Source organism: Delphinapterus leucas, chromosome 10, assembly GCF_059928025.1.
Source record: "Delphinapterus leucas isolate spDelLeu-1000000601 "Yukka" chromosome 10, BTC_Dleu_Yukka2, whole genome shotgun sequence".
Classification (NCBI taxonomy): Eukaryota; Metazoa; Chordata; class Mammalia; order Artiodactyla; family Monodontidae; genus Delphinapterus; species Delphinapterus leucas.
The window spans coordinates 34,212,318-34,225,110 of NC_143138.1; the positions used below are offsets into that span (position 1 = coordinate 34,212,318).

The 12,793-nt window shown below is 39.9% G+C and overlaps 1 protein-coding gene across 9 annotated transcripts in view; it reads right to left on the bottom strand.

Annotated features, from left to right (window-relative positions):
* LOC111178792 (adenylate cyclase type 10-like) overlaps positions 1-12,793 on the bottom strand; it is a 118,059-nt gene that overhangs the window by 97,684 nt on the left and 7,582 nt on the right. For 7 of the 9 annotated variants that reach the window (XM_089918773.1, XM_089918771.1, XM_089918770.1 and 4 more), the window contains exons 5-14: positions 11,530-11,735; positions 10,975-11,250; positions 10,180-10,371; positions 9,335-9,456; positions 4,921-4,997; positions 4,632-4,821; positions 4,085-4,140; positions 3,232-3,385; positions 2,884-3,073; positions 1,579-1,665 (exon numbers count right to left, since the gene is read on the bottom strand). In XM_089918773.1, the coding sequence (XP_089774899.1) occupies positions 1,579-1,665; positions 2,884-3,073; positions 3,232-3,385; positions 4,085-4,140; positions 4,632-4,821; positions 4,921-4,997; positions 9,335-9,456; positions 10,180-10,371; positions 10,975-11,250; positions 11,530-11,735 (1,550 nt within the window). Of the gene's footprint in view, positions 1-1,578; positions 1,666-2,883; positions 3,107-3,231; positions 3,386-4,084; positions 4,141-4,631; positions 4,822-4,920; positions 4,998-9,334; positions 9,457-10,179; positions 10,372-10,974; positions 11,251-11,529; positions 11,736-12,793 lie in introns of all 9 variants that reach the window. The other 2 variants (XM_089918778.1, XM_022581861.3) reach the window with 2 other exon arrangements.

A 12,793-nucleotide genomic window follows, 5' to 3' on the forward strand; every position in this document is an offset into this window, starting at 1 on the left:
AGACTTGAAAAAAAATGTATTCTCTTTTATCCACATTCCCTACTCCCATTCCATTCCTCACTGCCACAGGTAACCATGCCAATGTGTTTATCATATTACCTTCTGCCTGTATTATGTTCTTATAAAATGTGCATTGTTGTTTTGTCATGTAAATTGTTTTTATGTAAATGGTACTGTATAACAGGTCTCATTATTTCTCTTTTTACTCAGGATTTAAAAAATTGGTTTATAACATTATATACTTTTTATGTGTACAATATTATATTTCAACTTCTGCATACATTACATTATACCACAAAAGGTATAGTTTCCATCCATCACCATACAGTTGACCCCCTTTACCCATTTTGCCCTCCCCCCACCCCCCATCCCCTCTGGTAACCAATACTTAGTTCTCTGTAACTATGTGTTTGTTTTTGTTTGGTTTGTTTGAATTTTTTTTTTTTGATGTGGACTATTTTTTTCTTTAAGTCTTTATTGAATTTGTTACAATAATACTTGTTTTATGTTTTTGTTTTTTGGCCATGAGGCATGTGGGATCTTAGCTCCCTGACCAGGGAAACCTGCACCCCCTGCATTGGAAGGCGAAGTCTTAACCACTGGACCACCAGGGAAGTCCCTGTTTGATTATTTATTTACTAATATTCCACATATGAGTGAAATTATATGGTATTTGTCTTTCTCCATCTGATTTATTTCACTTAGCATGGTACCCTCAAGGTCCATCCATGTTGTCACAAATGGCAAGATTTCATCTTTTTTTAATCCAGCTATTCCACTACTGGATATTCATTGGAAGGATATAAAAACCCTAATTCAGAAAGATATACGCACCCTTGTGTTCATTGCAGCGTTACTTAGGAGAGCCAAGATACGGAAACAACCTAAGTGCCAGTTGATGGATGAATGGATAAAGAAGATGTGGTGTATATATATACACAATGGAATATTACTGAGCCATAAGAAAAGATAAAATATTCAGGATTGTTTTTAGATTACTCCATGTTGCTATGTTTTCATCTACTGCCTTACTTCTAACTTCTGCACTATAAACACTCCACAGTGTTCATCTATGAATTCATGCCAACACCTCCCTAACCTCCACAAACAAACGCTGCAATGAACAGACTCCCTGGAATATATATCTAGGAGTGGAAGTGCTAGGTATAGAGGATGAATGTTATTAAAATTTGACTAGTTACTTCAAGATAGCTTTCCCGAATGGCTACATCAGCATCTCCTCGTACAGATTATTGACTCTGTAATCCTAGGTTGGGGCCTGAGTATCTGTATTTTTAATAAATAGGAGGTAAAGTAGCTATCAACCTGCATCCAGAAGCTACTGTTCTAAGTTACTAAAATTTCATTAAGAAACAGGATCAGGAAAGAGCAAAGACCTTTCCTTGTATGCTGTGCTGTAGGATGGATTCAAGGTTAAAGGTAGATAGAAACAATGAAGATATCAATAAATAGGCAGGCCGAGAAATGCCCAAGTGAAGGTAAGATGTGGATAGATTGAAATGAGCATAAACCATCTCCACATATTAAGAGTTAATGGTATGTAGCAAAAGTACCCACCTTCTGCAGCACTTGAAAAAAACATGCTTTAACCTTCTTTTGTCTGGTCAGGTCATCCATGTGCGAAACTTTGAAGGATAAGGGAAACTGACCGGGAAAATTATTCATATATTATCATTCAAAATGACAACCTAATAAAAATATACAGGTTCTCAAAAGGGAACAGAAAATTATTCTATTTTGAGTGAGAATGGATTTCTACAGGATTAGGCATAGGGTTACAAATACCAATCCAACGTCAATATACAGTTCAGAGGGTGAGACTGAAAGTCCACTGGTGGTTAGAGAGAGATAGCTCCTTTCCATACTGGACTCTGGCAAACTCTTAAAGGATCATGACTAAGGAATAAAGTGACAGGTCAGAGTTAGCAATGTCACTTTGGACAACTCCAGTACCCCAGTTATTCCAAGTATACCAGAATGAATGTGTGCATGAGACTTGTGAGAAAGAACTGCAATGGACATCTGCAACACTGTGCTAGGCTAAGGCACATGAGCTACGATGGACCTGAGAGCCAAAGTGAGGCTACTCCCTGACCACTTTGTCCAGGGCCCCAGGTAAGGCCTGTCTTAAGACAGGGCTATGCTGAGGGACTGGACAGATTTTTGTTTTCTCTATTTTTCATTAGATACAATGCCCTGCATGCTGGGTAGATTAGGAGAAGTGATGGAGGATGGACAAATGGAGCTGTGGGCCAGGGAATTCTTAGCCTACTCGCTATTGGGTACCACATAAATCCTAGACCACTGGAAGTGTCTGAGATTCAGATGCTGGTTCAAGTGACATACTCCATGACCCAGGAATGGAAAGGTAAGGTTAAAGAACAAAATGCTGCAACCAACTCAAGAACACATGCATATAATTGCTGGATATGCACATCTGGTCAATATCACAGTGACAGATTTGAGTACTTTCACATTTACGATGCAGTCTCTTATATACTACATCCTCTAAAATCCATGCAAAACCCATATAAAGTACTACTACTGTCATTTCACAGGTGAAAAAAATTGAGGCTCAGAGAGGCCAAGTGATTTGTACCAAGGTATACAACTAGCAAGTTTCAGAGTCAGTCCTAGAATCCACTCTCCTCAAAAAGGAGAAAGCCTGGGGTCTGGTGTCAAAGACTTTTCAAATCTCAATCCTGCCACTGCTGACTGTGTGTTCTTAGGCCATATATGTAAACGTATATGTATACGTATATGTATATGTGTGTGTGTGTTTTAGATTCGAAGACAATCCTGGGTCCAACTAGCCACCAAAAATATCAGTAATCCAGTTCAGAAAGCCACTGCCTTTGTTACCTTCACAAAGAAGAGGTCATTAAACAGGCAGTGAAGCGATTCCTCCACCATCCCATGGAGCTGTTTGTGGAGGCACTCTTGCCGGTAATAGGCTGGGCACATATCAATCTCAAAGAAGATGGCCATGAGGGTCTGGATGGCATAGAAGCACTGCTTGGAATCTGCTTCCTTCAGCTTCAATGGCAACACCCTGGTAAATGTTACTATGGTCACTGGGAGTCCCCTGATCCAGAGAGGTTACTCAGTCCGCCAGCCCAAGGATGCTGAATCTAACGATACAAGTCTCACCAACAAGGGAAAGGAGCCCCAAGAGAAACAGCCGCTAAGTCAGAAAGCAGGAGTCTTTACCTGTGCCCTTCTTTCTGGGCCAGGAAGTTTATTTCAGCCAACAGCTGACTTTTTCCACAGCCTTTTCCACCTTCATACAGAACTGCCTGGCCCTTCTTTTGTTGCAAACTTCCCTGCTGTGCCATTCGGAAGGCTTCCAGTTCTTTCTCCCGGTCTGTAAAGAGACAAGGAGAACCTAACACTCCTGTGCTTTTTAGCAGACACTTATTTATTTGAATTAATTTGTAAAGGTAATTCTCAGAACGGCTTTTTCCCCAGAATCCTTGACAGAATTCCATTATTTGATAAGCCTTCACATCTTTTTCCAGAAAATCAACTCCGGACTATAAAGAAATGTATGCTGGGCTTGGGGGCTTGCTCCAGAGCCTACGTCATAACATTTAGAACAACTAGGCACCACATGGACATGGGTGCTACGACATCTTCTTAGCTTTTTGTAAAAATTTCCATTATAACAATTTAGTGTTCAAAGTCTGTCACTGCTATGTGAAAATAATGGACTAATGGATCTAGATAAAACAAATATAAAGATAGGAAATATATAGTGTGGGTGGAACAGTCTCGGTGCTACTGTCACTATCTCAGGATGAGGAATTTCCCTCTAAAGATTTCTCTCTAAAGATGAGAATCCTTACAAAGATTCTTACTAAATGTTGGAACCTGAAATTTAAACATTCAACATGGAAAAGAAATGGCAAGTCCTCTTCAAAATTAACACACATTCACTAAGAAGGTTGCTCTCTATTTTTTAATACAAGCTTAGAAGCATTTAGTCTCAAATTTTGCTTTTTAAATCACATTTAACCATCTACAGCTGAAAACAATATGATTTAAGGTAAAAAAGAAAACTTACCTAGCAAAGAGTGATTTTTATTTCTCTCTCTGGCCAGATGTCTCTTCCCAAACATTCTGGGAAAAAGGACAAAGGGAAATGTGTTAATTCAAAATAGATTGGGATAGACAGATAATATGTTTTTTAATAGATAGAGGACTTGTCCTTATAAATAAGTACTTTCAGACAACTAAAGAGGTCCAGAGCTCTGTATCAAAGAGTTTTAAAAAAACTAAAAAATTTTGGAAGGGGAGACAAACTATTTATTGTTCCAGGCTCAGGGAAGTAAATAAATTGTGAAGTACACATAGAAAAAAGAACATCTAGACTAGTGACCTATTGCTATTCTCTTCCTGTAGGACAGAAGTTGTTCCCTGAGGAACTAGCTAAGAGCTAAACATAAAAGCTAAAGATCTCAGATATGAAACCCTCCTCTTATGTCTCTTATTCCATCAGGCCAGTACTAGAAGCATCTTTCTTTCTAAGTTCATATAATCAAGCATTGATTATTCCTATGCCCTGATTCTATAAAAGAGATGGGACTGAACTATCACGTAATGACACTCACATACATCTTCTATGGCCAAGGTATTCATACATCTTCCCTGGGTTGGAGATGTTTTTCATCATTTTCTCTGGGAGTTTCTTAAAGTTGTAAGCAGGTAGCATAGATCTTAGATATGTTACCTCATCACAGGACACCAAACCTGGATAAGCAGTTATCATTCTTGCCACAAGGCTTACTTTTGGGCCAATAACTGTATCAGGGAGACAGAAAAGGATGGAGAATTTTTAGATCACCTCCTTTACCTTCACCCCCTAAGTCACAGAGCGAACAGTCCAATGTCCTATTCTACCTGTATATTCGTGTCTTGCTACTGCCCCAACCATGCCACAGAATACTGGTCCACTGGTGATACTGATGGAAACAAGCCTGGGGATCAGAAAAGCAACAGTCGGTAAATACGCACTCAGAAGCCACCAAGTCCAGCACTAGATCTGCCACTCCCTAGATCCAGAAGTCTAGTTTTAGAGCTCAGAATGCAAAAGGCCAGAGGCTGCTGTCAGTTTGCATCACATGGTGGGTGCAAAGTACTGAATATTAGGGAAATAGTCAAAAGGAACAAAATGGTCCCCCTACTCTAGGAATTTTAGTTGAGGAGCTATTATTAGTAAAAACACTAAAAACACCTTATATCTGTCAGATACTCTTTATGTGCTTTTTGAAGTATTTTCAAATTCATTACCTCATCTGATTCTTTGAGGGATAATTAACAACAAACATGTGAGGTACGTAGGGCAAATATTTAAAACCCATTTGACAAAAGAAAAAAAAAACTGAAGGAGTTAATTAACTTTCCCAGGGTTATACAAGAGTTAATATTAGTGCCAGAATGAGAATCCAGGCCTCCTGACTCCCAGACCAATGTTATTTCCACCACACCATGCTGCTTCACATGAAACCCCAAAATGAAAAGTAGATCAACAGATCTATACAGGGTTAATGGATCAAATAATGCCAGAGTGTGAGAGTAAAGGAATACTCAGAATGTCACGCTGCTGATGGAAGGCTTGCTGAAGCAAATTAGTCTTTGGAATAAATTTTTTAAAAGGAGTAATATTTTTTCATTCATCCATTCACACATGCATACATTCACTCACTTAATAAGCTCTGAGAAGCATGTACAGTACCAAGTACTGGGCTAGATGTTTATAATGCCCTGTCCTGGAGAAGTTCAGTCTGGGCTGGTGGTGGAGATTGAGGGAGGAGAAGAGATATATTCATAAGTTAGCAAGAAAATACTACATATTAGAGATCAATACAGCAATCAACAGAGCAAACAAAGGGATGCATTAACTGATACTGGAGATTAGAAATAAAGTATTCATAAAGGAGAGGACATATGATCAGACCTTGAAACCTGGAGTACTGCCAAAGTGAGGCAACAGCATTTTGTCCAGTGGGAAAAGGCACAGGCTTTAGCAATCCTGGTGTATTTGTGCAAAACTAAGTAGTTCAAGATGGCTAGAACACAGAAGGTGTTTGAAATAGGAAGAGGTGGAAGGAAAAGTGGTCCTACCTAGGCCATGGATGGAAAAGCACTAGAAATATAAATTATTTTTAAAAAGGGCATATACTATTCCAGGTGAGGCAAAGGCTCAAAGGTGGCAATGAACAATTCATGTATAACAGAATAAGCAGATTTACTTGACTGACGTGAAAATTTCATGTGACAGGTAACAAGATATACATCTGGAGAAAGAAGGTGCAATGAAGCATAATTAATTTCAAGTTAAATTTACAAAGAACAACTTTCAGTTGTTCACGGAGAGCACAAAAAGTGGCAACACTGATGTCTCCCAGACCATCCAAATTCTCCTGTCTTCCTCTAAGGACAGGATTGAGGACTCTTATATTCACTCACTGGGCCCACTGCCCAGGGTGAATCAGAGACACTCAAGACAAGAACTAGGCAGTTGGTCCTGCTACCACCCCAAGAATGACTGAAAATCTGCTAATGTTTCACAATGCTTCCTTGTCTAAAATACTCTTCCCCACTTTCACCACCTGCTGAACGCCTTTCCTTCACAACTGGCTCAAAAATCATCTCTATAGTCAAGACTTCTCTAGTACCTCTGGCGAGAACTATTTCTTCCCATAGCACTTTTTTGTAGCTCCTATGGCGTTTTATTCCTACATTTAAGTTTCACTGTATTAAAATTAGTTGTTTACAGAGCTGAGGAGGTAGTGTCTTATTTCTCTTTATGTCCACCACACCTAGCACAGTGCCTGGCTTGAGGCTTATTCAATGAATGCTTGTTGAATGAATGCATTTATGTATGCCAGAAACTCAGCTGTTAGCGAGACTATGATAATGAAACAAGTAATACTTTTTTCAACTTGGTTATTTCTTATTTCTTTCTGTTGTACTTTATAATTCCCCCTTGCTCTTCCTGGTGGTCCATGTTCTATCCTTTCCAAAAAATATTTTAAAAAGTGTTCTTCATTGAGGAATTATATATTATTTACTCATATATGTAAAGTATTTCTGGTGCTGCAAAACTGTTATGATGAGATATGGAGACTGCACTCCCTGGGTCTCAAAAATATCCTGGAGAAATAGTCACAAACCAGAAAAGCCTGATCAATCACTGGACACAGGGAATCATCTTTCTTCTGTAAATGAACTGAAAACTGAAGGTTATTTCCTAGACTAGAAAGAGGAACTTAGAAGATGACCCAAGGTGAACAGGGTCATTGAGAAAGGAGACATGGATGTGGTTTTGGGTCTGGGTGAGGCTGATGCAACAGTATCTGCTACCGACGCCACACAGGCACCTCTGAGACTCTGTCTCCAAACTTGAATTACAGGTGAAGAAGGCAAGCTTCAGCATCTGGTTAGTGCAGCATTTCCCAAAATATGCTCCTTAGAACATTCATTCTTCTGGGTGTTTACAGGTCTTGGTGTTTGGTGATCAAGTAAATTTGGGAAATATTGAATAAAACAAAATATAACAAATTTCTTTACTGTAAGACTGCTCAGAAACTTTGATGTTAATGTATATTGTGAATCTTTAAGAAGGAAATATAGTTGCATCAATTCCCAAACATATTTGGCCATGAAAATATTTTTTTCAGGATTTTTTAAGGGACTAATGTTCTACCAAACACGCTTCGGGAAATTACTAAATTAGTCATTATCTTCAAGGAAAAAAACACTGACCTGGAAACTAGCTTTTAGGATCTAACACTGTCAAACTATTTGGCCTTCCAACGTAACCTCTGGATCTTACTTTCCTTAAGTTAAGGAGGCCAAATGAGATGAACTCTTAAGATCCTATCTAGCGCCTAACATCTACTGTACTCTCAACTAAAAAAGACCAAGTTATGGTCTAAGAGTCATAGAAGGCATCCTTAAAGGCACTGTAAGATGGCCTCTAATGACCAAGAAATGACTATCTTACTCAGGAGTAAGGGCTAACAGCAGGACTCCTGAAGACCAGAGGTCAAGGCAAAATTTGAAAACAGAATAGACCAGCACTGAAAGGAATGGCTTAGCCACACTCACACTGGAGATACGACTGGAAAGTAGGCTGTAGGAGTATCTGCAGATCTCACCGAGCCTGAAAGAAGTGCCACCACGTATCTGCTTTGGACTAAGGGTTTGAGTATCTATGAAACAACTGTAGCATCTTTATTATCTATAAAATAAGGAGTTGGATCAGATAATCTCTAAGTTCCTTTTCAGTACTAATGTCCTATGAGTATGCCTCTACAATGGTATCACAATAGTAATATATGCTATCCCTTTTGGGGAATATTTGTATTTTAAAAGAGGCAGCTGTGAGGTAATGAAAATAACACAGGATTTGAGGGCAGAAGTTCTGGGTTTCATTACCAGCTTTGCTACATGCTACTAACTACTCTTCTGTGGTCTTAGTTCCCTCATGTGTAACAGATACCAGTAACTGCTCACACTGGTAGCATATACTAGAGTATTCTAAAAATGTTAAAGCTTTATGTAAATATGTGACATAATTTGTATTCATCTTGAATAAGTATGGCAAGCAAACAAATCTTTGACTCTGTTGACATGAGGAATGAGCATTTTTCAAATCTATTCATGTACATGCTTTCCTCATAGCTTTCTAGTGAAAAAAGAAAAAAGGTCATTTGAAAAACTCCAACCAAATCATGTCATAGTTGCACTACAGAAAATGGAATTTTCTATAACTTCATTAGGGCTAGGCTTTTGTAGGTGGGAGGGTGGGGTGAATATGAAGGCAGGAGATCAGTTCAGTGTGAATTCCAAAAAAATCAACAGGACTGGGAAAGACCAAGAGTGAAAGCCAAGGAGAGCATTAACCAGCTGTGGTCCCTTCCTATCTAGGCAACTGTTCCATAACATCTCTTCCCACGCCTCCCCTCCCCATAGACAGGCAGCCTTCTCTTCACATACAGATGTATTATGTGCATATTAATTTATATGTTTGCTTGTTGCTTGAATCTTGCTATGCGTATTCTATACTTCCCCCTCTCCCACCCCACTGGACAGAAACGTATATCCATTTCCCCTGGGTATCTAGTACATAGCTCTGTACCTAGTAATTTCTTAATATGGCTTGTTTTCTGACTTCCCTCAGCATGTTCCCACCCCTATAGGCAGACTCTGGATGCCCTCAACCCCTGCTACTTGTTACTGCCTCCTACCCTGCCTGAAGAGCCCCCTGGGCCTGAGAAGCTCCTCTCTGCCCCACCTTCCTCCTCACTTGGTCTCAGCAAGATTCTCCCAGCAGAAGCCGAATATGCTGAAGGAGCTCTCCAGGGCATGTGCGCACTCATCTGGCTTCTTATCCCCAGGAAGGCCGAAAACACAGAAGAACATGAAGCCCTGAGATAGGTGACAAAGAAAGAAAAGGGAAATTGACCTGGGGAAGAAATATGGCTCGCCTCAACGGAACCAACTTCCCTAAATGAAGCCAGACCCCTTCCTGGCTGGTTTTCTATTAGGAATGTAGGATTCTATAAGACTCATGAAATGGACGTTCTAGGCCACATCAACACGGACATTTAAAAAAAAAAGAAAAAAAATCTTGATTTAACTATTTAAAGAACTGAAATCTAAAACATAAGAAAAATCGATGTTAAGAACTTTTCAAAAATTCAGTTTCTAGTGTCTACCTTCAGCTAAGTCCATCTGCCTATATTTTGTTTACCTATAATGTCAAGTATGATACTGCTCTTTTTCAAGCTCCTAAATTACCTCAGAAGGATCTGATTATACTTACTTTACTAATAGAGCCAGAAAAACATTCTTCATGCTTTCGTAAGGATTTTTCAACAAGAAGAGAATAAAAAAGATATGGAGGATAACACTCAGTTACCCTGAAAATTAAACTACCTAGAACATCTCGTTCCTTAAATATTATTACTTGAAGTTTTAATGTAACATAGCTTATTACAAAATAAGAAGCAGAGAGTCTGACTTATGCCTGTGTTATGTGAGAGATAACATAAGATGTTATAATAATAACATAAGACTATTATAATTGTCTTAAGACTATTATTCCTCACTCACCTTTAATGTTGATATGTCAAGTTCCCTTGTACTTACTGTCTCAGACATAAAGATCCGGCTCAGCTGGCCACCCCCTTTCTCTATCACTGTGGAGATGTATAAGGCAGCCTCCTGGATAAGATGACACAAATGCAACATCCATGCTGTCTTGTGGAATTCTAGGCTGACCAAAACCATAGTCACAGTACGGAATTCGGATATATACTCCATAGGTTGGCCTTCATCAATCTACAAAGACACAGTGAGTTACCTTGACTGTAACTTCAACTTTTAGTATCATGTTTAGGCATTTAAATTCTATATTGCATGGTAAACATGAGAAAATGACTTATAGATGCCAGACAAAAAACTTAAAATTCAGGTTCAAGAGGTATAGAAGATATACAACCAGTGCACTTGGAGTTAAAATTGTTTGACTTTAAACCTAATTCACTGACGAAATTTGCCAAGCTTTTATATTTCCTAAGACACAGTTTGATATGTCCAGTTCTATTAGTCATTATATCACTTACTAAGGGATTCACATATAAACAATCAATCAACACTTAATTACCAAGCACATACTCTATACCCTGTTTACAGTGTACTAGTTTCTAGAGGGACAAACAAACAAAAACCAAATATGGTTTCTATTTTCTAGGACTGAGAAATCTAAACTTATAGGACATGTCATCACAGTAACTGGTGCAGATGGGAAAATCTGCTGGTATTACAATGGGAAGCGGGAGATGAACTGGATCAATCAAATGGTTGTCACATTTGTACATGTACACTTGTTTACACAAACACACACACAGTCTACGCACAATGACTCAAGAGCTAGGAAATAACCTTCTTCAAAAGGTTTTTCATTATGTGCTTCCGCAGGGTTTGCTCAAGTGCAGAGTCTGGATCCAACTCCAGGGCAGTTCTTAGAATGTCTGAGAGAAGGAAAGCAAACAAAATGTCTCCAGCCATGTGGAAAATTAATCTTTGAAATTTTGGGCATGGGTATAATAAAGGACAAAATAACTTACCAGCACTTGTCCGGTAATGTGGCAGGTAATCGAGGCACTTGTAAAAATGCTCATCAAAATCAAATGGGTCAATGATCCGCATATCTCTTAACTATAGAAAGGAAACTGCTCAATTCTGTGCCCACCCACCAACTGGATTACCTTTGGTCCCTTAATAGGGGGGCTAAGGATGCCATCTCCCTTGTTTATCACTTATCTTTTCAGCCTTACTATTCTGCCTCGTCTGTCCTCCTGGGAGAATACCCCTCACCTCCCTCCAAAATAAAGTTCCAGTGGTTGGTCTGGTCTGGTGTTGAGCACCACCAGAGCACTGCCCTATGCAGTAGGAAGGCCTTTTCAGGACGTTCAATGGATGTGACCAACCTCCTACCTTTACAGCTTCATCCTCCCTCATGATTTCCACTTCAAACATGTACTGCTCACAGAGCTTCCAGCAGTTCCAGGACAAGACAATCTCATTTGCCTGAGCCAACCGCTGGGCTAACTGGACACCATCTACATCACGCCCAATCACCAAGAGGTACTGCCGCTGCTCATCTCCAACAATAATCTGGGAAATCCGACCTGCAGACAGACCTATCCAGAGAAAAGGAGACAAGTGGTGAATAGACAAACTCAGCTGGAAAACTACGCAAAGGTTGGGGTCTGGAATCCTCACATTGCTTTATGCATCACACTGTATCTCGTTATTACCCACAGTTGCAGAAATATTAGGAGAGCTCCCCCTCAAAAAGAATACCTTGCCCCAGATTTCCTTCTGTCTTAAACACACCTAGAGACAGACATTCAGACAAGCCTGAGTTGTATGAGGGAAGAAGCTCTTGGATCCTAGGCATCCAAGAGTCTTGTCTCTAAATTGCTCTTCTAATGGACAGCTAGGTCCTGATGGCAGAGACCAAATGATTATGCTCAGAAGCTGCTGCCACCATGACCACACCAGCTCTCCTCATATGTAACCAGGGCTCAGTGAGTAGACAATCAGTACTTTACCACACATGGGCTTCGCCATACCCTTTATTTCTGCCTCCTGTTTTTCTTGCCCTGGGGGATTTCTTACTGCTAATAACAGCTGAAAAATGGGTTTGCTTGCCAGGGAAGAAATTACTATAACCAGGAGAAGTATGCCCTTAGGTAAGTCACCCAATCCACACTAAAAACAAGGGAAAAAGCAGTTTTAAAAGAATGGCAGAGACATATACTTTTGGCCAATGTGCAGCAACGGGCAGTGAATTTACTTTAATGCCTGGAACAACCAAGGAACTGGAAAAATACACAAAACAACAGAAACAACAATTTTCAAGATATTGGACATTAGGTAATTAAGGACAGTATGCTTGAGAGATGAGAAACAAGGCAAACCCTCTGATACCCCAGCTCACCGCCTAGAGAGAGTTTCCAGTACACATCTCAGGGAGGGTGAGCCCAGGTGCAGCCCAGAGGACTCCCTGAGTTGAGGGGACAGAGGTAGGAGTCTGAGAAGGCCAAGCTAGCTAGAGCTCACAGGGCACTGTGAGTGCTGGAGAGGAGAGTTTGTAGAGAGAAAACGCCACAGAACTCCAGAGAACTGAGTCCCCCTCAGGTCTTTAAGTGCATCAGTGTGAGGAAACAACCTGAGGCTAGGGAAAGAGCCCCCG